Below are 25,884 nucleotides of genomic sequence, written 5' to 3'. Positions count from 1 at the left end.
GTTCAGAATGACACTTATCTCACTGGCTTATTAGATTAGATAATATACGTCAAGTGCTGGGCACAGAGTAGAAACCCTTTCCTTCCTCTCCAGTGATTTGAAATAACAAGGAATTTTATTTTCTGTTAAAATGCAAATCTCCTTCCCCCTTCACTCTTCTCTGAATGACTAAATCCGTCCTTGAAGCCCTTATCAGCTGCTACTTTGACTGGAATAGGCCCTAAGAATGGGCCTGAGCTTGCTAGGAGGGAGACGGCACATGACAAAGGGAGAGTGGAAAGGCTTGACCACATGAAGAGACAGCCCCAGCCAGAGTGCAGCATCACCTGGGACGGGGCATACTACAATGAGTAGTTCCCGATTCAGGTCTGTGGAATGAACAAACCAGCGACTGAAGACAACCAGGCTGTCTTCATCAAGATGCTGTTTTGCTTCTTGGACATACAAGGCTATTTTTAAAGCCCAAGTTCTGTAGTGCTTCATAGAGTATGATTTATAAACCAAAACATGTACAGTTTTTAATTGATGATGTCCCCACCTCCAAATTCCAGAGGTTCAGAATGGCTAAAACTGGAGTCCTAGAATCTGTTCTAAGTGCCTCCTAGCACGCTGACGTTTGAGTGCCACGGACTGCCTCCATCAGCTCGTTGGAGTGAGGGTGCTCTTGCAGTTCTCTTTCAGAAGCGTTTACTATGTCAGAGCTGCGTGTGATGAAGATAAAGACTATTGGCTGACATAGTAGAGGTTAAAACAAAGCATATGGGAGCACAAAGCAGTGACTGGTTTTGTGGAGTTGTGGGGAGGGCAGGTTCCAAGAAATCCAAGCGCTGAGAGGAGGATATTACTAGCAAAGGCCTACGCATTGGAAAGGAAAGTGCATATGGCCTTGCTTCTCACCACTTTTTCTTTGAATCTCTTCTTTTCATAGACACAAATGGACACACCAACACCAGATTTGATAAACCCCTGTATTATCACCGGGCTAGGGGAATTTTTCCAAGTGTTTCTTTCAGGCCTCTGTTTTACAAAGACAATAGTTGTATATATGTTTCCGCTCCTTCCAAACATAAAATCATGTTCTCAGATAAGCTTTTTCCCACGGCACAGGCCTCCTCTGGAGATTCTGACACATGTCCTGCCCTCACCTTGCAAACTGCTGACAGGAACAAAATGCAGCAAATACTGGGAGTGCCTGAAGTACAGGGTGCCAGGAGAACATTGCTGCGATGAGAGGGAAGGTCAAAGGGATGAGCCTTTGCCAGGCCAGGCTGACTGTGAATGGAAGTGACAAATTCAGTCGGGGAGGATGTGAAAGGCCAGTGGGAGATGCACAGAAGAGACACCTCTGCAGGTGTGCCCCTGGAGGATTTAAATGTAGTATAACAGAACGCATCATCTGGAAATCCTGGTCCTTTTGAAATGTATCCAAGGACTCTTTGATTATGAAAAACTTCCCAACAAATATCTATTAACTACCTACTAAGGGCCAGTCTCTGTGCTATACAACCTACACAAGTGTTTGGCTCAATTAGTAAGCTATGGATTGGGCCTGTTTGTCTGGATGGTTTTACCTTCACACCCATAGTGACACAACAGTCTCTTCTTGTCTCATGGCTTTCTCCTGTGAGCATAATTACCTAACATGCACTACACACATAATTTCATCTACATGGAAAACAAGGAAGAGAGAGTAGATATGATCTTGTCCAGGGAAAATGTACCTGCACTGAATAGCTGAAGAGGAAGAGTAGGGACCTTAGCCCCAAACAAACCTGAGGTCAGATCCTGATGGAAACACTAAGTAGCTAGGAATATAAAGAGCCTGGCATATAACAGGTGTTTAATAAGTGGTAATCATTCTAATTATTATTTGCCACTATTCCTACAAAAACCTTGGGACTATTGAAAGCTCATACTCTTTTTTGGTTGATTATTTCAGGGTTTCTCAGCCTTGGCACTATTAAGCTTTGTGGCTAATAACATTTTGTTGTGAAGAATATCCCTGTGTGTGATAGAATGTGTAATGACATCCCTGGCATCTACCCACTAGATGCCAGTAGCAACACCCCCACCCCAAACCAACCCAAGTTGTGGCAATTAATAACACCTCCACAGATATTGCCAAATGTGTCTTACGGAGTAAAGTTGACCCTGGATAAGAACCACTGAATTAGTTGAGTAACTGACGTTGCCAAGTTTACAGAATCCCAAGCTTCTGACCATGTTGATCACACCATTGAGTTGTTGGGTGAATCCAATTGCAAGAGGAGGCAGCCTCAGTTTTATTTATCCTACAGTATATTCTGCTACCATAGTTTCCTCCTTTTCCTCTTTTTGTGAACAAAAAACTAATCATGTTTTACTCTCCTATTTCCAATGATGATATAGACATCATTTTTTTCTTCTAAAACTGGTATTATACTAAGTTTCTAAAATAACGGCAACATAAAATCACCAATAAAAATAAGGATTGCCCTGGCAGGCATGGCTTAGTGGATTGAGCACCGGTCTGCAAACAGAAAGGTTGCCAGTTCAATTCCCAGTCAGGGCACATGCCTGGATTTCCAGCCAGGTCCCCAGTTGGGGCTCATGAGAGGCAACCAATCACACATTGATGTTTCTCTCCCTCTCTTTCTCCCTTCCTTCCCCTCTCTCTAATAAATAAATAAATGAACAAACAAACTAAAAATAAAACAAAATAAGGATTGTCACAATAACTATACCTAACTTAGGTCGGACTGTTCACACTTAAGATCCCTTGTAGTTGCCATTCTCCAGAGGCTGCTTGGGTGTTTTATTCTGAAAACGTCCTTTCTGTCCACAGCTAGTAAGAACAGTGAGAATGGCCCCTCCACAACCCGTACGACCATTCTAGTTCTTTCCTTTCTAGAATATGCAATGAACACCCGCATGTCTTGTACTTTGAACGCCAAAGACAGAGAAATGAGGAAGCTCTCACCATTCTGAATGGCTTTAGCTTCTCTGTATGGTTCAATTCAGGAGAAAAAGGTGTTTTACACCATAAGCTCAGAGTGGGACGAGGTGTTACAATTCATATCTTAAATGGTAAGTTAGTCCAGAAACCAGAAAGTGTTCACTGTGTGTCAGTGATAGAGCCAGTGTGACACGATGTAAAACAGGCTTCAGGAAAGTCCAAGGTAGAGGGTGAAATAATTAGAAATAACTAGAAAAAACGAAGTCCTAAATAGAAAGATTAACTGAAAGCACACTACAGTTTAAAAGAAGGCAGAGCTATGTGAGAGCTGCAATGGTTCACTCATTCAGAAACATCATCAATTACACTGAATGACAAGATACTCCACTAGTTGCCCCAAATGTGATATGGGCTCTGTTTTACTAAAATGTGTATATATAAATCTAAATTACGAATGTGTCTATGTGTGATGAAAGGAGGAGCAGGGTGCAATAACAGAGACTAGTGGAGGAGAATGGTAGCTACTTAGAGTGGGTGGGTGGAAATGGAAGGCTTCTCCCAGGAGATAAAGAAGAAAGGAAGTGTTTCAGGAAATCGAACAGCATGTGCAAAGATCCTGAAGCAGAAACAAGCTCAATAAGTGTGAGAAACTTAAAGGTGGCAAAGGGAGAAAGAACCTTGAGGTACCCCGGTGCAGGGATGGTCCCAGGAAGAGTTCCTTAGCAATGTTACCAGTGTCCTCTATTCAGTGTCTGGGAATGGTTCCTTTCTATCCAACCTTTATGGCATAAGGTACATACAAATGACTTTCAAACTAAGTGCAAGAGGGAAAGGAAACATCAGAAAATGACCAATTGGGGGTAAAAAATAGTAATAGGATTAAATGTAAACAACCTGAAAGTAAATTTTACAGTCTACATATTTGATCACAATATTCACACAAAAGCTGCAATCTCTCTAGAGGCTCCCACCCAGCCCTACTGAAAACAAGGGAGCCCTGACCAGTGTGGCTCAGTTAGTTGGAGTGTCGCCCTGTAAACTGAAAGGTTGCTGGTTCAATGCCCTGTCAGGGCACATACAGGAGGCACCCAATTGATGTTTCCCTCTTTTTCTCTCCCCTCCTGACTCTCTAAAAGCAATGAATACATGTCCTGAGGTGAGGGGAAAAAACATGCAAACAAAGGAAGACCCAGGATGGGATGCTCAGTGCTGGCAGAACCGTGGTTCTCAAACTTTAGCTGTAGCAGTCGCCTGCAGAGCTTGTCTTAAAAAAATAAAAAAGACTGCTGGGTCCCATCCCACGTTTTCTGATTCAGTAGGTTAGGGAAGGGCCCAAGAACTGCCTTTCTGACAAGTTTCCAGGGGACGTTAATGGGGTCTGGTCCATGGATCACACTTGGGAACCACTAGTGTGGCACATTTGGGGAAACTGCCTCTCTGTGAACTCAGAATCCCAACCTAAGTGAGGGAATTGGCAAGAGATACTGTAGCAGAAGAATGATCCAAACCCAGTTTTCAGCTTTGAACTAGCATGTACAGAGTAGTGATTTCATACATTATTTCATCTTACTGGTACATGATGCTCTTTGCCAAGTGATTTCATACATTATTTCATCTTACTGGTACATGATGCTCTGAAAGGCAGGTGTTACCATCCATGCTTTACACAGGAGGAAAGGAGTCTAGGTGAGATTATGTGAATTTCCTGAGGTCAGTGTTCGTGAGTGACAGCGCCAGGATTCAAGCCTGTTTTAATCACTGCATTACTTTGCCTCTTAGGCAAGCAGTTCCTCNCAGTTTTGAACTAGCATGTACAGAGTAGTGTCTCCTCTTTGCCAAGTGATTTCATACATTATTTCATCTTACTGGTACATGATGCTCTGAAAGGCAGGTGTTACCATCCATGCTTTACACAGGAGGAAAGGAGTCTAGGTGAGATTATGTGAATTTCCTGAGGTCAGTGTTCGTGAGTGACAGCGCCAGGATTCAAGCCTGTTTTAATCACTGCATTACTTTGCCTCTTAGGCAAGCAGTTCCTCCTCCCAGCTCCCCTGGACAGGAGTGAGGCTCCCCGGATCCAGTCTGGAGAGCACCCCCGGAAAGCGCTCTGAGGCCTTACCCTAGTGTAGTTAGCGAGGGGTGGACACAGTCTTCACAGACTCCCAGGCGCTGCGCGCTGCTAGGCACCTGAACTTTTATGAAGTTTTCCTTCCTATGGAAGGTAGTAAGATCTATTAAGCCTCCACAAAGGCATTATACTAGGCATGTTACACACACCCTCCCTTTCTAAGCCACCAGAGGTGGTTTCCACTCTGTGGGCACAGTTAACTATTTTAAAACACAGGCTGAGATGTCAGATGGGCCTGCGATCAACTCCCCTCCTGCCACTTATTAGTTATAGGACTAGCTAACTTACTTGACTTTACTAAAGCTCTATTTTCCTTCTTTTAATAAGCAGGCATTAACAATAGTATCCACCCTAAAGAGTTGTGAGAAATTCCCGAGTCAACTGCAGTGTAAAGCTCTCAGCCGAGTGCTTAGCACGCAGCCCATGCACCATAATTATTAGCTATTGTTTCTAGCTTGTTATCCATTTTATTTCAAAACTGGTCATGTTAGAGGACTTTTAATTATTGCTGTACTAGACTGTGCTAGACACACAGTTTCTTTCTGTTTGCATGTCATGAGTTTTGGAATATTTAATTGGTAGATCCAGGAAATATGAACAATGGGCATCTTGATTTCACATACCCCATCCCAATTAAGAAAAATATCTCCAGGTACCATTATAGACAAAGCAGAGGGGAAATGGGCTAGAGTGTGCCTTTCAGGCAAATTAAAATAATTAAATAACCAGAGCTAATGAGCATTGATTCATGGAGTGATATTAGCATGGGTGGAGGGTTGATCTCAAGGGGTCAGATAACCCCACTATGCCAAGTACTGGTCGAGTTACATTATGAGGTCTGTGCTCAGTTCTCAGTGCCAGGTTAAAGGGAAACTTGCCTCAACCGTAAAGCAGCCAGGCGATGTTGAGCAGGATGGGAATGGATGGAGAAACCAGAGCATATTAGAAAGATTACTAGCATGGAGAAGAGATCAAGGTACAATTCATGAAAGAAAGGAGGAACAGACAGACTTATTTTGTGTTTGCTACCTAACACTCTAGAGCAGTAGTTGGCAGCCCATCAGTGGAAATCAATTGAACAGGTTAACCAGCATTTTAAAATAAATAAATCAAATGTGACTGAAAATACCCATCTAACAGGGTATAATGGCTACTCCACAAAACTTCAGTTTTAGTTTAATTTATATTAAAATTTGTACATGGGAGTCTAAATGTAAATGTATACTAATGTTGCATCCCAGTAAATACAATTTATTTTTATTTTACTTTTTTAGAGAAAGGGGAGGAGAAGAAGAAAGAGGGAGAGAAACACCTATCAATTGCAAGCACCTCGCCCAGGGGACCAAACCTCCCTGATCGGGAATCAAACTGGCGATTCTTGAAGCTGGCTTTGTGGAAAGACACACAACCACCTGAGCCACCCTGGCCAGGGCAAAAAAACAAAAGGTTTTTCAAACTCTAGAATGCAAAATATGGAGAACAGAGTGCAAGAGAAATAAGTCAGGTTTCAGCTCCCTGCAAAGAAAGTGTTAGAAGAATGATTACTACATCACACTAGACAGGTTTTCTCAGGAGTGGGACGCCCTCCCCCACGCATACAACCACCGTTCTAGTGACAATCTAGCACAGGCCGAGTGACCATGCATCAGGGAAAGAAGACCCTGGGTGTTCATTGGAATGAGGACACTAAGATGCCCCGACTCTTCAAAACAGAGTAGATCAGACCTCAGCTTCTGTTACAAGAGAGAATAGAGAAAATCAAAACCTCAATATCCAGACTCCAGAAGTCATGGAGCCCATCCAGCAGAAGGGATTGATCCATGCTACGTGTTATATAAACTGGAGCACACATCAAATCCCTGAAGCTGTTTAGGATTTCTACTGTGGGAAGGGTTCATTCCCAGCATCCATTTTCCAATTGAGGTGGTAAAATAAGATACCCATCAGCAAGTATATCTCATTGCTGTAAGCGCCTAATGGAGTCCAGTGGGATTGAATACCCGATGGTAGCAACGGAGCCATGCTTCCCCACCTCCTAACAAAACGAGCTAAAATCCAATGCAAGGAGCTGCGCATGCCCAGATGCAGCTCCCACACCCAGGGCTGCCAGATCAAACACCCCATTGGATTGAAATTTCAGATAAGCAACAACATTTTTTAGCACAGTATATCCCAAATGTTGCAGGGGACACAAATATACTAAAAGCAGTAATTGTCTTTTCCCTGAAATTCAAATTTAACTGGTGTCCTGTATTTTTGTTGCTAATTCTGACTATATCTTCCTACTCTAGGATATGTCCCCGTACCTGCTTTAAAAGATTCCTCAATGGCCCTGGCTGGTATAGCTCAGTGGATTGAGCGCAGGCCTGCGAACCAGAGTATCTGGGTTCAATTCCCAGTCAGGGCACATGCCTGGGTTGCAGGGCAGTTCCCAGCAGGGGACGCATGAGAGGCAACCATACACTGATATTTCTCTCCCTATCCCCTTCCCTTCCCCTCTAAAGATAAATAAATAAAATCTTTTTAAAAAAAGGTTCCTCAATGGGAAAGGAGTGAAATTCACATGAGCTTTACCCCACTGAGCCAAATGTAAGGGCCTTTTACTGGTGGGACAGACTCCTCGAGCCATGAGGACAGGCACAGCATTTGACAAAGGAGTTAATAAGGTTACAGTCCCACTTTGTAGGGTTTCCATGCTAACCCCAGACTTGTGTGAGAGAGAAGACTCAGTTTCATCCTCTGGCACTCCATTATTCAGCCCTCAGTTACTCACACCCTAGAGGAGGAGCTGACTGTGGCTGCGGCTGGCCAGCTGTTCTAAGGCAGATGTGATGCTGTTCCGGCCCTGGACCTTTGTTCTTGCAGATCACACTGTGAAGAATTGCTCTCCTCCAGGAAGCCTGCCTGGCCTCCCCAGACCTCCATGATTGAGCCCCCTCTTCTCAGTGGCCCCATGCCCCCTTGCACTTTTCCCTATCGCACTCACCATAATTGCTTTTATTAATAATTCCACTGAAGGTGGAGGCAGCAGGTGTCCATCAAGGACACAGTCCATTGTCAAGGACATTTAGTCCTCAGCAAATGTTCAGAATCTGGAATCCCTCCTTTGAGTTTTGGGGAGAAATGGCTTTTAGAGTAAAAAAATGTTTTTTAAAGGATGAGATAGGACAACCACAAAGGACTACAGCAACGGACTTTTCTTTTTGGTCAGCAGTCAGTAAATAGCAATCCTCTGGGGACAGAAAGGAAAGAGTCCCAGCAGGTTACAGACACCGGAACTAGACCCTCCTCATTCAGCCTCCTTCAACCCCAGACTTTCCATAGGGCTCATTTCAGATAAGGTCCTTTCCCTATTTTCTTAAGAACCGAGGTTTCCTTAAATATTGACTGTAAAACAGTGACTTGAAAGCAGCTACAGTGTCTGTCCACTCTTCCCGGTAGTCTTTTAAAAACCCTCTGAAAAAAGGATACAAATAAATATTGCCAACTCTGCATTTGGGGGTACAAAGGTCACATGGAGAAGAGAATTAAGCAGCATTAGATAGATGTACGTATTTGGCGTGAAAACAACCACACGTGTGCCCAGCTGAGGAGCGTCGCTGTCTAGCAATCCAGTAAACAAGTGAGTTTCAGCAGGCAGCAGACAGGCTAGAGACAAACCACCCTGAACATCTGTTCCCCCCTTTTGCCAAAAAGCAGTCTTTTATCCTTTTTAATAATCTGACCTGTTCCATTTTCTGGCAGAGAGCCCCAGGAAGGCAAGCACTGCCTTTTCTGTTCAGATTCCAGCCTAGGATGGGAAACGGAAGGAAGGGACAGAAGACTGACGTAGGGAAGGAGGGACAGAAATGGGGCCAAGAGAGAGAAAGAGGAGAGAAGAAGGGAGAAAGGAGGAAATCATACCAGGGAGCAGGAGAGAAATGAATGACATCAAATCAGCTTAATGTGCCCACCTGGCACAACACTAATTTGAGAGAAACAAACACGAACAGGACCTAGTTCAGAATGATCACCCAGAGGAACGTGATGCAGGAACCGGAAGCGCAGTACTCTTGAGCAGGCAAAGCTGGTTACCGAACACTCTTTAGACCCCAGTAGCTCCTAACAAGTGGTGAAATACCATCATTCCTATATAGTCATGACTGTTTCAGATTTAGGAATAAATGGACACAGTAGCATATATTTCTAGTAAAACCATCTCTTTGGCAAGGAAAATGCTCTTTCCATTTTTGTGTGCGTGTCTGTGTATTCCTTATCTTTCTTGCTCTTTCCTTTTTTTTTTAGTTAAGGTAGATAAGCATTTATGGCTCAGTATTTATCGCCATTTTCCCTTTCCTACTCCATTCTCTCCCTGAAATAAAACTCCACCTCCTAGGCCATATGGAGTATCACTTTGCAAACAAATCTTTGCGGCTGCCTTGGCTGGTGTGGCTCAGTGAATTGAGTGTGGGCCTGTAAGGGAAGGGGTCTCTGGTTTGTTGCTGGTCAGGGCACATGCCTGGGTTGTGGGCAGGGGCGGGGTGTGCCAGAGGCAACATCAGAGAAACACTGATGTTTCTCTTCCTCTCTTTCCCCCTCCCTTCCCCTCTAAAGGTAAATAAATAAAATCTTAAAAAACAAAAACAAATCTTTGGGGAGTGGTGATGAATTTTACATCTGAGCCTGGGTCTACCTGCCCTTAGTTATATGTCTAGTAATGCGTTCAGGTTTCTCTCCAGGCTTCCACTGACCTGCCCCAAATTATGATGCTGCAAAGGTTTATTTTCCTTTAGAAATAGCATCTGTGCCATCAGAAACCAGGAGAGGCTTCCTGTCCCCAGGTACTCTCCACTGCAATACAGAGCAGGAAAAGCAGGACGTAATAAAGGAAGCTGAGAGAAGTTCTTCTGGTTGTTGCTTCAAATCCCATTACAGAACATATTGGTCACTATGTGATGGTCTAATAAAAAAATGCCTGCCTTTGAGTACCTACCATTCACTTATTCAACAAGAATGTACTGAACAGCCAACCATATAGTGTACTGCCAGGCCCTGTGCTAGTTCCTTGCACATGTTATTTTATTTAACCCACAACCCAATCTCCCTGGAAGGAGGGCAACTTGTCTGTTCTCTCCAGGAAACTGAGATTGGCTCTGGAGCCGGAGATTATATTTTGAATCTAAACTTTGCCTCTCTCAAGCTGTGTGACATCGGACAGATAATTTAACTTCTCTGAGCCCATTTACTCCTCTGTAAAGTGAAAATAGTTTCTTCTGCTTTACTGAGTTGTTCTGAGGATGAAATGAGCAGTATACCCCAAAAGATCAACAATGGAAGAGACCGGGTTGCCCAGATTTGGGGAACTCTAACAATGGTGAACAATTCTGTGAATGTTTTTTTTTTTTTGCAGCCAGAAGGTCAGACCACACCCCTGCAGTTGGGTGAGGTTTCCTGTGAAGGGAATTGAATTTTCCACTGTCAATCATCCTGAGAAAAGTTAAACTGGGATGAAAATTCCCTCCCTCTTGGAAGCTATGTTCTGGGGATGCAGGAGGAGGAAGGCAGGAGAAATAGGCTTCCAAGGGTGGTGAGATCTGGGGTGAATCCAGGGGTGGGGCGCATGGCCCCGGCTCTTTGGAGGCTGACTCAGAGCTGGCCACGGAGCCAACCTGACCCCAGACTCTCAGTGGGGCTAGGCTTGTGAAGGAGTTAGAAAGACCTGGCTCCATTCTGAGGCTGAAAGAGTACAGAGGACAGTAGTGTCCTCACCCCTGAGGCCAACAGAGGGTGATGATGGAAAGCCAGGCAGACTCCCAGAAAGCAAATGCCATGCCTCCAAGTTCTGGTGTGTGCAGGGGCAGCAGCAGTGATGGCCAGAGACATGTGATCACTGGTTTCTGAAGAAGAGAGGACTTGGAACAGATATCACAGTTTCCACTGGCCTCAGTGAGCTGTAGCTGAATCCCAGCTCCCCTGGCGAAAGGCTGGAGGAGCCAGAACATACTCTGTGGGTGCAATTGAGCAGCCTCTGAGAATTCTTGGATGTGAACTTGGGGGATAACCTTAGAGAAGGCCCTGATTTCTTAGTAATACGGGCAGTCACGTGCTCAGACATCATTCTGTTTGGGGATACTAATGTGGGTGACATGATTTAAACTCCAGGCTGGGAAGCTGAGGAGACTATTTACCCATGTTAAGTGCCGGGCACCAAGTAGGTGAATACGAAGTCTAGCTCTCCTTATTAATTCCCACGTATGGGAGTTAAAAAACTTTGGACACCTGATATATTGACTTGAAGCAGATTTTTCATAAGTGTTGTATCTTGACACATCCTCTCAACACAGGGTAGGGAAGAGGAAATGAATGGTGACATTTTTAAAATTATATGTCAAAAATTAAGTCTTCCAGAAGGTTTTGACCATGGTCAAAGGTGTCAGAGCACGTGCCTAGGGACAAGTGCTATGAAAACATAGTAAACATTTAATGATGGTTACTTTATTTGCACATTCCTCCTAAAATGCATTCACTCCTCCCAATCATGCTCTGAAGCTGGTACTGTTATCGTCCTCATTGTATCGGTCAGGGCTTTCTCAGCAGATGGACGGCGTGCCCAGAAGTCTGACGGAGGAACTGCTGACAAAAGTGGGATGGGTCAGGTTAAGGGAAGACAAGTGATGAAGAAGGGCCGGGGGCCAGGCACCGTGGGGAGCTGCAACCACCCCTGTGTTGGAGGTTCTGAACCCATAAGCACTGATGCTGTAAGAGAGGATTGCTCTAGAGAGCTGTGGCTAGAATAACACAGCCTTCTCATCCTACAGCCTAAAGGGCAAGGAGACATGTTTCTTTCACCCTCCCCTATCCTGCCAGTGCCTCTCGCCGGCCACTTCCATCTGGCAGCCAGACGACCTATGCCAAAAGGTAAGTTTTCCAGGGCACGAAGCTGAGTGCTGAAGGGTGGTGAGTGGGTCTAGAAAAGTATCAGAAAATAGTTGGCACATGGTTTTACAGATTAGGAAACAGAGGCAGGGATTAAGGGGACATGCCCATGGTGGTAAAGCAAGTAAGGGTGGGAGGGGGCAAAAATCAAACCCACATATTCTTAACCCCTAAAAGTGGTTTTAACATTTCGATTTTTAAGAATATTAGAAGATAACCTGGAGAAGCCAAAGAAACAAACAAAGGAGAGAGAGAGAGAGAGTTAGGTCACAGGTGAAAGGATTCGTCCCCAAAGCATCATCACAACAAGAAGACAGGCCAATCTTAGAGCTATGTAACTATGAAAAGACACAGCACCCGCGAGTGACTATGTCACTCACTTATAGTACAGGAAGCATTTATTGACACTTATGTGTGCCAAGTACTGTGTTGGTTGGTTGCTAGATTGACCAAGAAGAATGAGGAGGCCATAACTGAGGGTAGTTGCTCACAAATCTGGCTCTACATTGGAATCATTTGAGAGGTGAGTTAAAACACACACACATGCTGGTAAAATACTGATGGCTGGGTCTGCACTCCAAGGATTCTAACATAGTTGGTCAGAGTTAGGACCTGGCCTCAGGACTTTCAATAGCTCCCCCAATTCTGATGTGTAGGCTTGAGAATTACTAGCAGGGCACAACACCTTAGTGTCTAGGGAGGACTGGGAGCCAGCCATGGGAGGAAGGGAGGAGAAGGGAAGGTGCGCAGACAGAAGGAAGAGATCTGAATTTAGAGGCCCACTCAATAGTTCAATACAACCAGAAGGCTACAATGAGTGGGGAAATGCAGATGGTCCTCCTATGCCGAACCAGCCCTCTTGGTATTGGGGAGTCGATCAAGGTTATAGACAATGGCAGACATGGTCACATCCAAGTTCATCCCAACTCTCCATGCACTCTCTCTCACCTCCTGAGATGGTGATCACTTCTCTCTATGGACGGCACTACAGAAAGGCTCTGTAGACGTGTAGGCTTTGCCTCCCTGGAAAATGGAACTGCCACAGGATGGAGAGTGTATTTCTGGACTCTCCATCGCAGGCAGCCTTTAATACAGCATTCATCTAAAGATGCACTTTTTCTACTGCCTTAAAAAAAAACCTTTCTTTGGTAACTTAATTTTATTATGTCATCTTGCTACATCACAGAATTAATTCCCCAAGGAGCAAGCTGTAGTTCATTTGGAGACATCAGTAAAATTGGGAGGTGAAACAGACTGCCAATTATGACGCAAGAAAGTAGTAGAACTGTCACTAAAGACCTCAGATGGGAAACCATCCCCCATGCTGCTCCAGGGACAAATCACTGAATAATTCAGTTGACCTGATCACCCTGCTCGAGCATCTGTTTTTGGAGACTAGGTGTGTTGCAAAGAAATTTGTAGGAATAAAGATGGTTTGGGTTGCTTGGTGGGACAATTGATAAGAACTATTCTATCCTTCATGCATAGGAAATAAATATTTTTCAAATTAATAGCCAAAATAATAATAATAATAAAGTAACAGCAACAAATACTTCCTGAATACTTGCATATACAACGCACGGTGCTTTACATGCACCATCATTTCACCTATACGAGGTCTCCAAGTGGGTTGATGAGATGACTGAGGCTAAGAGAACTTTGGTCACCTGCCAAAACCCAAGCTATCTTTTGGACAATGAGAAAACAAGCTAGTTAACACACTTACTAGGGAACATGGAGCAGAGTGAGGGCTAGCACCCTGGTCTCAGGCTCTCAGACTTGTGTTTTATCTTTCCCACCCCCATGGTTCCTATAACACTCTCATTTCCTCATGAAATGCTGGACTTTTCCCACAGGGAAGCTGTAGGGAAAAAAGGTGGTTTTCTTATTCTTTCCCCTAATTTGAAGAACTCCCCTATTTATCAGGGACTCAGCTGGGCAGTCCTGTCAGCCCCAGAGAGAGATGTGGGGATGGAAGAGGGTCAAATACGTGAGCCCTTCTGGTACAGTACATTAATCATTCTGTGAATGCAAACAATTTAGTAGTTAGACAGGCAGTTTCTCAGAGCAAGGAATGTGCATCCTGCCACTGCTTATGCTTTTCTATAATTTAAAAGGACCAAATAGCTTTTGCCACACTGTGGAGTGCCAATACGGGTGTCATCAATACACAATTAATTAGACACTCGTGAGAAGATTACTAAAAGTTTGCTTTCCTAAGTCACTTCATGCAAAGCTATAATTCAGATGTCATTTTCATTTCATAAAAGGATTCACCATAGGGTGACTTTAAAAGCTACTTTGGCCCATGCACTTAATTTATGATTCCATTTAGAGAGATGTTATTGCCTTACAACTTTGTCAGACATCTTTGTCAGACACACATCTGAATAAAACCAGGTACTCTTCTCTGTCTCAAAATGCCATCCTTGATTCAGACTGAGTCCTAGGGTGTCTCTGTCCCACAAATCAATGAGCCTTTGCTGAGACGGAATTTTACTCAAGTGGTGTGAGACTTCATAAAGGACTTATGTCCCAGGATAAGAGGCTGACCAGAAATGAAGTACCCAAGGCTGAGAAGGACACGGTGGATAAACATTTTTAAACAACTGTCATTCCTGGCAGGAAGGCAAGATTTTTTAGCTGGTGATAAAAGAACAGCAAGGACAGACTTGGCAAACCAAATCGTTAGAGGCTAAACTAGACCGGAGTGAGAAAGAAAAGGAGGATGAGGAGGAGGAAGAAAAGGAGAAAAAGAAAGAAAAAAAGAACACAACTGTTAAGCCACCAAGTGAGACTGGGTTGCAGAAATACTTAGAGGGATTCTGACCAGGCAAGTTTCCTCCTCTTTATGTAAGAAGTCTTTGGCAAGTCCTGGCTCACCAGCCACGAGTCCCCACTTACAAGGAGAGCCAGAAGAGGATGAAATGACCTACTTCCAGACACCTACAGGCTAACTGAGGAATAGAAAGCAGGAAAGAACGCAGCTCCCAGGTCCTGGAGTTTAATTACTGGATCTCCGTTTTGGGTCTTCGACTTTATTGAATTCAGGTTAAGGAACACCCACACGATGTCCTTCTCGTGCAAGGTATGCAGCTAGACAAACCCGGCCGCAGTGGCGCCCTCCCAGCCAGCGTGAGCCTGAAAGCTTGCAGAGGCCCCAGGTTCGAAGTTTGCTCGCTGCGCTCCTCGGAGCAGCAACACTCACCTGCCCCCACCGAGCCCCCAACCCGGCCCTCTGCTCTCCCACACCCGACACTAGCCCAGGACACGTGCGCCTAGAAGAAGCCAATTGTCACCTCGAAGGGAACTTGCAGCTCGCCGTCCCCTGGCACTTTCCCTCCCCGCACCTCACTGATTTCCTCTGGGCACCCACCAAACTCGCTATTTTCTAGAGGAATTCGAGAAGAAAGGCAAAGGGGCAGACTTACCCAACTCCTCCGAGCCGTAGGGCGCGGGAGAGGCTTCCACAAACTCACTGTCTGGAGGAAAAAGAAAAACAGAGGAAAAATAGAACCGCGACCCTTCAGAGTGAATCAATCAAACATCAGTTACCGCGCAGGTCCCTCCGAAAAGCGCGGTTTCTCTCTCTCAGCGATCAGGATCCAAGAACCCGGGGCGCGGGGTTCGGGATGCCGGATCCACGAGGGACATGAAATTGCCAAAGAAACTCCCGGGACCCAGCGTCTCCAGGCGCTAGGTGCGCGCCAACTTTCCGCGGGTGCGACCCTGCGGCTCCCCGGGGGCCCGGGCAGCGACCTCATCCTCTGCCCTCAGCCCGCGCGGGGCTCATCGCTGCATCCGCGGGGCCCGCGCCAACGCTCCTCAGCCGAGGGGCCCCCAAGTTTCCGAGGGCGTCCGGGCGGCCCCAGGGCGCGCGGAGGCGGCGGCGAGCTCCCAGAGCCCACCTGGCCGGCCGCCCCGCGCGCATCCCCGCCGCCAGTTGCTAGGCGACCGTGACCGTCACGCTCAGCAGCGGAGCGCGCGCTTCCGCCCAACTCCGAGGTGGAGGGTGTCGTCTCTTCATTCCCATCCCACTCCCTTTGACCATTTATTAAAAATTAGCAGATAATCGGGTCAGAAATGATTCCTGCTCTTTTGCACTGCGTCTGCCCTACTTCGGTGCTTGGGAAATCATTTGTTCTGTGCTTCTCGCGGGGAGAAGCAGGATTTTTAGAGCTTGAATATGTCTTGCAGCAACGGAGGAGGAGCTTCAAATGACCCCCAAACCCTCATTCTTCATGTACCTGAATTCTAAATTGAGTCCAGACAATATTTCTTCTTAAGAAAGCACCTGGTTAAAGTAATGTCTCCATTTCACAGGCAGGGAAATTGAGCCTCGGGAGTTATGTAACTTGCCGATAGGGTCTATCTGTCTGAGGGGAGCAGAACAGTGTTCTTTCTACTGTATGAAGAGTTGAGCAAATACGTAATAATATAGAAACAGAAGGCATAGTTTGAGAGTCGAAATTACAGGTCCTCGAGTAACGAATGCCCAACTGTGGGAATCTCCCTCTCTGGGTCAGAGGCCTGAATAACTGGGGTTGTTGCATTACGTATTTTCCCCAGAACTAACTGACTACCCTGCCTGGGAGGTCCCTGGGCTTCGGGATCTGCTCTCCCGGAGAGAGCCTGCAGGAGTTAGGAGGAAGGTAGAAACAAACATGGGAAGTGGTTTCCCCTGTCCTCATCATTGGAGACGAACAATTGGAGCCGATAGCCTGGGCAAACTGCTGGGGGCCTTCGATAATCTCAAAGTGATCAGATCGCCAACTGCTGTGGTGCCTCCTGAGGGTCCTCCTGAGGTCCCCCGACCTGTGCCACTGTGCTCTAATTCTGGAAACACCAACCATTTCTGGCTTTCCCACGATCAGCTTTTGGTTCACAAATTACTTTGGAGGGTAGAAAGAAGCCACTTTAGCCAGCAGGACTCATGGGGAACCAGTTGTTCTTGAGCTGCTTAGCTTACCTGTCTATCTCCGCACCGCCCCGCGCCCCCTGCCCCCCGCCCCAGCCACTCCTGATGACCTGAGCTCCCAAACCCAAGAAATAAATGTGTTTGGGTGAATTTCGCACACATCACTCTTTCTCCCTCCCTTCACCTCTTAGAATCCTCCCTTTTGCCCCCCAGAAGTTCATCACCAGCAAAATTCCCAATATCATCAGCCTCTTTTCTGAATCTTTCTTTCAATTTCTCACTCTGATCAAAACCTGGCTCTCCTTGAAAATAACAGACCACGTTACCCACATCACCCTACTTACTGCAGCCAACTACAAATCCTTGGGTTAGTCTACTTCATTCCTTGAAGATACTAGCATCCCATCACTGTCAATTTCCCCAACACAATTCCCACGAATATTCTTATTTCCAAGTGTACCTCACAGATTCCTCTTACACCCTGGGCTCTCAACTCTTCAACATCCGCTCCCTTCCTTGACCTCCAGCTGTCTCAGCTCTCTGTTCTCACAGTGGCACCATCCAGAAGCCTCAATGTCAAGCATTTCTACTCTCCAACTACCACTTCCGACCTTTCTAGCCTATTCTCTTTATTACCTTAATTCAATGTCTCCTTGACCCTAACAGCTCCTACAATTTACTTTTACCGTGACCTTTTCTCTGTTCCTTACTCCCCTAGTGACCTTCCTTCCTCCTATATTTACCTTAGCTTTCATGTTCATTATTATCATTTCTATTTATATACATGCTCAGATCCATGTCCCTCTCTCTCCATAGTCTTCCTTGGAAAAACCGTAACCCTGATAATGTCTAATTCTTCACTTCCTCTCTGCCAGCATCCAGATAAGCATAGTTGGAGAAGCACACCAGCATGCTTCCTGGACTTATTTTCAGCTTGTGACCATGAACCTCAAGTGGGCCTTAGTGTAGCCCAGCAGTCCCTCCACATTAGTCTGGTTTACTGACTGTCCTGCTTTCCTATTACTGTGGATGAACCATCTAAGGCCAGCACCTCCATTGTGGAGCAAATCTTGTGTCCCGTCACGTGACTTTCCCCCTTCCAACTTAAATTAATGCTTTTCTCTGCTGTAGGTCATTCCTATCCATATATAGCCATGCTACTACGTTTCTATCTTTAAAAATATTCTTGCTTAGCCCTGGCTGGCGTAGCTCAGTGGATTGAGTGTGGGCCTGCGAACCACATGATCGCGGTTCGATTCCCAGTCAGGGTACATGCCTGGGTTGCAGGCCAGTTCCCAGCAGGGGACTCACAAGACACAACCATACATTGATGTTTCTCTCCCTCTCTCCTTCCCTTCCCCTCTAAAAATAAATAAATAAAATCTTTTAAAAAAATATTCTTGCTTGACTTCATCTCTTTCTCTAACTCCCATTCTCAATGCTCAGCTGCCCTTTATAGCAAAAGTCATTGAAAGAATTGTCTACAGTCATTGTATCTCCTTTTTCTTTTGCTCTTAGACAAACAGGCTTCTAGCTCACCACTCATCCAAAGTAGCTATTGTGGGGGTCAAGACAGGCCTTGCCATTGCCAATTCCAATGGTCAGTTATTGGTGCTGATAGCATCTTTTGACTCCCTGATCCCGTGAGTGGATGGGCTCAGATGGACTTTCTGCAGGATCATTCTCCTTGACTTCCCCATCATACTGACAAGCAACTAGCCTTCGTATTCTGCAGAGGGCTTTGGGGTCAATCAGGCCTTGGTTCTAATGCCAGCTCCACTTTTAGCTAGTAATTTAATTTTTGTCACCCTCAGTGTTTTGTAAAAATAGAGATAATAATCATACCTAACTAATGCGGTTGTGGTCAGAGTACAGTAAAACGAATCCAATGTAGAGGTCCCAGAAGATATACCGTCACCTTGTGAAGATCAAGTAAATATTAATTACTATTGAATAGCAATTCTTTTTACAGCTGAGATGGCTTTTTTTCTTCCCTTTAACAAACTTGAGTCACTGAAAAGAGTCACTGACTACAGAGTATGCTTCAAATTAAGGGTAACGCTATATTGTCCCTGACTCTAGAGTTGGCTTGAAGGTTGGCTTCATGGACCTGGCAGCAGGTGTTCGCCACAGGAAGTGCCTTACAGAATGTTCCACCCTGTGACTAGGTCTGGAGCCCACCGGTTCTGACTGAGGATGGACTCCCCTTGTCCCTCCTGTAAACGGATGCCTCATGAGCGAAGAGCTTTCCTTATAGCCCTTGAGTTATTTGAATTTTCTAATCAGCCAAAGGTTAATGAGAAAGTATTGTTCTTGTTTCAGTATTTGCTCTTGAAAATTTTTCTAAAATATATGATTCCAATTTTCTATCAGAGAGCAAAGCAAAGAATAATATTTCTTGTTAATCAAAATAAATGTTTGTGGGGAATTTACCATGATTCTAGGACTGTGGGAGACACCGCAGATACAAAGGTGATTAGCATAGGGTCCTGCCCTCAACTCACTTACCTTCTGATAAGGGAGTCCCTGACGGGATCTCACTGACCTCAGGGAATACCCAGAGTGCCCAGCTGTACTTGACATTAACGGCCTCTTATAAAGAAGTGGTTCTGCTGGAGAGTCACTGAATTGTAAAGGACAGTTCGTAAGATGATAGGTTGTAATCACAGCACTGTCAGCTATTAAGTGGCAATCTCAGTTTCCCAGCAATAATACTTATCTCATTGGATTGTTGGAAGAAGGAACGCAGGTAAAGTATGAGACAGAACGAGCACAGTGCCTGGCACTCAGTAGATGCTGGCGAATGTTCCTTTCTCCCCCACACAGCAAGCTTGAGTCCCTCTTTTGACTGTCCTGGGAGGAAAGCAAGCCTCCTGCTGCTGTGGCCCCTGCAGAAAGAAGGAAGGTCCCTTCTCCCGTTTCTGGAGCAGTAGTTATGAGACAGTGGGCCATGTAGGGAGAAAGTAGCAAGAAGGAAATATTCCTGGGACTCAGGTTTCCCATGGAAACAGTTAACACAGGGGGCCGATGGTTTCTGGCCACTCTCACCACTATGCTGCTATGTCCTAAGTTGAACGGGGTTTTGGGAGTTAGTGTAGGAATCCAACCCCTAACTTCTATATACATATATATAGCATATAAAATTAGATACATGTTATAATATATAATTCTAAATGTATTTTATTTATATAAGCAAATAATATATGTTCAAGGTAAAGGAAAAATATTGAGTATAGATAGTTATAAATTGAAAAATGAAAGTCTCCATCCCCAAACTGAAACACCATCCACAGCTTCTCGTGTGTCCTGGTACAGTTGGCTTAGGCATATTCAAATGTGTACATGAATTTTTAAAAAGTTGGACATCATAGTATAGATTCTAAATTAGATAATACATTTCTAAATGAAAAATTGGTTGATGTCAGTCACAAGGTGGGGTTTGACTTTTTTCTATTTAGTAGGGCAAAAAAAGTGTACAAAACACCATAGAACTACTGCTTTCACATAGGCAAGAGTCTTGTTCTATGTGAAAGCAGTAAAATTTGGGGGAAAAATTAGGCATTTAAAGGGTAATGCTTCAATTATGTGGAAAACTCAGTCAGAGCCCTCAATCCTCAGCAAATGAAGTACGGCCATCTAGAAATATTGGATATAATTCCAGAATTCTAGGATCAAAGGTATTCTTAGTTTTATTTCTAGAGCTAAGAGCCCCCCGCCCCCGCCTCAGATGCTTTTGGGGGTGGAAGAGGCCTGCTTAGCACAAGGTCCATCACCGAGGTCCTGCTTAGTGTGCATGGGCTGCACTGCAGGCCAGAACCCCGCCCACGGGAGTCTGGGAAGCCATCAGCCCCTGGCCGGCCTCTGCGGCAAAGGCGGCAGGCACTGCTTAACTGTGGGCACTGCTTAACTACAGGCCCTGCTTGGAGGAAAGACCACAGAGAGGGCCCCTGTTGCCGTGGCCTTTCTGAGCTGCTGTGACTCCTGGGTCCTGGGGGGCTACACAGCTCCTTGGTCAGTAGAAAAGAGAAGATGAGACTCACACAAATATGGTTTTCTCCTCTAAGAGATGGTGAAGGGATACATGCTACATGGGGAGAAGAGGTTTTTTTTTTTTTTCAGCTAAGGCGAATCAGCAATAACTTTTACAAATGCCATAGCAACAAACTGGAATGGTAGCCAGAGGCCTCTAGGATCTGTACACAACCTCCCCAACCCCAGCCCCTGGGCGGTCACCAATTTCAGCCGTGAAAGACGGAAAGAAGTGGGCTAAGACCTCCTCTGCCTTCCTCTGCTCCCCGGCATTGCCCTTTGCTCATCTTCTCTGCAGGAAGCCTCCTGTCTCCTGCAGGTCCTCCCTAGTAAACAGCAGAACAAGTGGAGAAGCAACCCTCCCCCTCTGCACCCCTCAGAGAGTGTGGGCAGGGCCAATGCAGGAGGGAAGAGAGGGCCCTGGCTGCCTGGGCGCAGCCAGACTCCCTTCTGTTACCCTGTCTCCTGTCTGCATCCTCTTAGGACAAAGCAACAGAGGACACCCAGGACAGATGTATGTCCACGCGTAAGGTTTCATCCAAAAGAAATTTGTACTTAATTGGTCACAGCATTAGATCCAGGGCTAAACTGGCCAAAGGACATTTCTTCTTCTTTTAGGGGTTAATCTTGTCTTTTAGCACAACTCCACATTTTTATAATAGTTGATGAAAAGAAGAAAAACACCGTTGCTTGGTTTCCCTTAAAAGAAAAATAAAGCTTCAGATAACTGCTTTAAGTGCTTGATAACTTCCAGAAGAAAGAAACAGGCTCTATAGGAAGAACAAGTAACCATATCTCACCTGAAAAAATTATTCTCTTTAGCAGAAACAATACAAGCCAAGAGATGATATGATATCAAATCTGACAGGAAGACAAGATTGATTTTGGTGAAATTTGCTAAATATGTTTTCTGGAAAATTCAAATACCAATACAGTAGACGCTATTAACAAAAACAAGGTGTTTTATGAAGTATATAAACAAATTGAATCTATCCAGCCCCTCAGGATTCCTGTTACCAACTACGGAATAGAGATGAAGATTTAAAAGATTCCTCACTCACTCAACATCACATCAAAGGAAGTAAACTCTGGCTGAGCCAAGAAGCTTCTGGAAGGTGTGTGTGGACATGAATCAGAATAAAAAACCATTCCAAAAATACACACAGAAAAAGTCCCTGCAGAGGAAAATCATACACTTCCAACTCATGCTCAGATCAACTGAGTGAAATCACACAAAATAACCTATGTTAAGATTAAGTGAAAAAGCATTTGCAGCAATTCAAATCTATGGCTAAGTCATTTTAAAAAAGAAAGAAAGAAATCCCCAGGATGAATGTGAATTTCCAGTGAGATGCAGAGACCACCCTGATCTCACAGTTTGCATTCCATCATTCTGGACAGAGGCCTGGCAGGGAATCGCTCCTTTGGGGGACTGCAAATAGAGTCTTCCTGGCTGCACAGGGGCCTCTGTTCTTTCACGTTAAAATGGCTTTTCCAAGAAGCTAAGGTCTTAGCAGTCAGCATAGCACAGGTGCTGGAGGGAGAAGCAGAAGCCTGGTTTCCAGCCTGAATTCTGCCACTGATCTTCAAGAAGTCTCCAAATCTGCCTGGACTGTGATCTGCTCTGTGAAATGAACAGGCCTCTATGCTACTTGTTTAAAACAAATGCCAGTTGAAGATTGTGGATAGCAGATTGCACTGTATTAGTCCTTTTACCATAACTTATGCAGAAGAATTAGACAAAAAGGATCGACATTGCAGAAAGGTAGAGACGCCATGTGGTGCTGTGCTTTGAAACCGACAGAGAACTGAAATGGACAGAGCATAGCTCTGGGGTATGAAGACCTGAGTTTGTGAGCTCTGCTGGCCTTTGCTGGATGAGCCTGAGTTAGTTATCTTGCCGTATTCCAAGACTCAGTTTCCTCACCTGCAAAATGGAGATAACAGCTACCTGACAAGATTTTAATGAGGATTTGAGTAACATGAAATAACATTCATGCAGCACTTAGCACACAGACTGCTGTCAGAAAAAGTTCCTTCCTTCCTTCCTGATGTATTAAAACTCTCCCTGACCTTGAGAGGCATCAAAAGGGAAATCTGCTACATCCTGGATGTAAAACCGTAATGGGAACAGCACCATTGACTTTCCATATGTGCCTGGCCCCAACTGCCAGGTTATGTTTCCCAGATTTCCTGCCTTTCCCCTAATGAGGAGCTTAAGCAGGTAGAGTCCCCTGGGGAAGTGTGGATGACAGCAGGAATCCTGAACAGCTGAGTGAGCACATCTATAATAGGAAAAGGGCTTTGAGATTCACTGAGAAGGGCTGCGGAGGCCTCTGCATCTGCACCAAGATCCCCACACTCAAGATGTGGCAGCTGGCAAATCGAAGCAGCAGCCACCTCGGCTTGTGATGCGACAATGAGAAACAGGGCTCCGGCCCAACACTTCTGTTTTGTGTGTCAGGCACTGCATGTGATTTCACTTGGAAAATGTCTTCGAGACCTTTAAAATAAGTTTGCAAAACCACTGGCCCAAGTCCTTGAGGGTATTTAACGAATGCAGGAAGCAGGAATGGTAGAGGGACTTTCCTTCCAGAAACTTCATATCACCCCAGACCTCCTGGACTCTCCCCAGGTGGTTTCCTGGAGGCTGTCCCACCTTCATGGCAGCCTGAGATGTTCTTAGGATAATACAGAAGCAGATGTTGTGTGGATTTGGTCCAGCTCAAGGCCTATGACTCACCAGGATAACTGAGGCTCCCTGGCAGAGAATACCATTCTCAGAGGAGTCTATGAAGCCAGGGAAAAACTCCAAGGCCTGGACACTTTCAGGACTTTTCCTGGAACTTCACTAGAAATGTCAACCCCATTAGGCCACATTGGGCCTCAGAGATGGAGGAGCTGGTACAAGCCTGTGGTGGGAGAGATGGGGCAGGGGTCAGGGTGTGGAGGAAAGATGCTCAGAAGCAGGAAGGTCAAGGCCTTGGCAACGCATTAGGTGAGGCAGCCTAGGAGGGTCTTGGATGATAATTGTCACTGCACATCTATTTTCCAGCCCTGCTCAAAGCTAGTTCTGTTCTCTACTGTGATAATAAAATAACCAGCAATGAATATCTGTAACTGGACCACCAGAGCCTGAAACTAAAAAGGCAGAATAGAGAGTGTTAGAGGGTGGACTGAGGGGCAACGTCCTTCGGTGACTTGGGGTCAGGCAGATCTAGGTTTAAATACCCACCCTGCCATTTACCAGCTGAATGACCTTGCACAGGTTTCTCAGCCTCCTCTGGCTTGGTGGCTTCATTCATAAAATGAAAATGAAGTTGTGAAAATGAGTTGAGATTGTCTATATCTATAGCAAAAAAAGGCTTAGCATAAAGTCTGTTATAATGTATCTACCCAGTAAATGATTACAAGTTTTTTGTGTGAAGTGTCCAGTTCTGACTTAGGTCTCGCACAGTGGGGCTTCTACTTTGTTTCTGAGGGTGATCTCCTTATTCCCTTTCAACTTTTCACCAGGTTCCCATTTGGGCACTCTGCCTCTGAGCCATTTCTCTGAACCCCTCAGCCCATGCCTCTGAGAAACCCCCTAACTCCAGCTGCCCACATGGATTTTCAGATTTCATCCACACTGATTCCTTGTTACAGTGCTTCATCCACATACAGCAATACTATCTACTCATCCTTGAATACCTCCATCATCACAGACTGATTGTCTCAACAGGGGCCAGGTATCCCGATATCTGTTGCCAACAGGAGCTAAGCTCCTCCATCAAGCCAAGAAGCTCATGGCTTACCTGAGAGCAGTGCCTCCCCATTACGCAAATCTGGGCACAGGCCCTGTTCCCCTTCTTATGAGCCTGCCATGCCCCGAACATTGTAGATACACGACATGGTGAGCTCGTGGAGGGACCTGGCAGTCCTGGGAGCTAGTCACAAGAATCGGTTTCTAGCCACCCTTTGTCCTAGTGATCCCGAAGGCTTCTTTGAGTTCTAAAATTCTATGATGAATGATTCTATTAGTAGCTTACAAAAGCACTGCCAGTCAAACCACACCCACTTCCTTTCTCTCCTCTGCCTTCCAGCTTTGGTGAACAAGCCTGTGGTCATTGAATTAAATGCTATAATGTGCTGAAAGTAAGGTGAAGTGGGGTGGCGGTGCCTGAAGTTGTTGTGCAACCATTGGAGTTGCCACAGTGGAGAAAGGCTCCCAGTGAAAGCGGAGGTATGCAGAGGATGTGCTGCTCCCACTAATTCATTCCTTCATCCGCTATTCATTCATCAAGCCACTAGTCATCAAATATACATCCAGTATTTGACAGGCTACTTGTGAAGGGGAATAAAACCAGACATCTGTCCCAAGAAGTTCACATGCTGTCCAGAATACAGACAATCACAAAGCAGTGTGGTAAGCATGGTGACAAGGAACTCTGTAAGTTCTGTGGCAACACTGGAGACATGTTTTCAGACCTGGACGGGGTGGGTAGGTGGCAGCAGCAGGGAGGGATCCTAGAATAGATGACTTAAGCTGAAGCTTCAAAGATGAGTGGGCGCCAGCCAAATAGATGGCAAACAGTAATGGCTGCCTTTGTGAAGGCTTACACATGTGTGAGAACTTGAAACACGTAAGGTTTCACAGGTGCGTTGATACTATGAGAAAAGGATTTGTTTTTAGTGATGAGCGAGAGGAGGCAAGCCTAGTGGGGCAGGCGAGGTCAGATCAGGGAGGGCTGTGTGTTTGAGCTGAGGAGGTTCAACTTTATTCCACGGGCTGATTGGAGATACTGGCTTAAGAAACTCTAAAAGCCACGGCTGGGTGGTAGTGTGATAGGGCACAGGAGTGGACAGCTGTCAGGTTTGGCTGGACTGAATCCAAACTTCCTCTCACGTAGGATCAAGTTTCCCTTGGGGGATCACAAATTGCGTACAACCGTCTTGGCTAAATGACGTATGCAGGTGCAG

The 25,884-nt window shown here is 45.4% G+C and overlaps 1 protein-coding gene across 2 annotated transcripts in view; it reads right to left on the bottom strand.

Moving 5' to 3' along the window:
• Positions 1 to 25,884, bottom strand: part of AMOTL1 (angiomotin like 1) — a 142,354-nt gene that overhangs the window by 99,267 nt on the left and 17,203 nt on the right. For both annotated transcript variants that reach the window (XM_037029710.1, XM_037029709.1), the window contains exon 3: positions 15,410 to 15,460. In XM_037029710.1, the coding sequence (XP_036885605.1) occupies positions 15,410 to 15,460 (51 nt within the window). The remainder of the gene's footprint in view (positions 1 to 15,409; positions 15,461 to 25,884) is intronic.

Source organism: Sturnira hondurensis, unplaced genomic scaffold (genome assembly GCF_014824575.4).
Source record: "Sturnira hondurensis isolate 20B ecotype Veracruz unplaced genomic scaffold, ASM1482457v3 Scaffold0020489, whole genome shotgun sequence".
NCBI lineage: Eukaryota > Metazoa > Chordata > Mammalia > Chiroptera > Phyllostomidae > Sturnira > Sturnira hondurensis.
The sequence above is the reverse complement of the archived record's forward strand: the minus strand, read 5'-3'. Positions and strand labels throughout refer to the sequence as shown.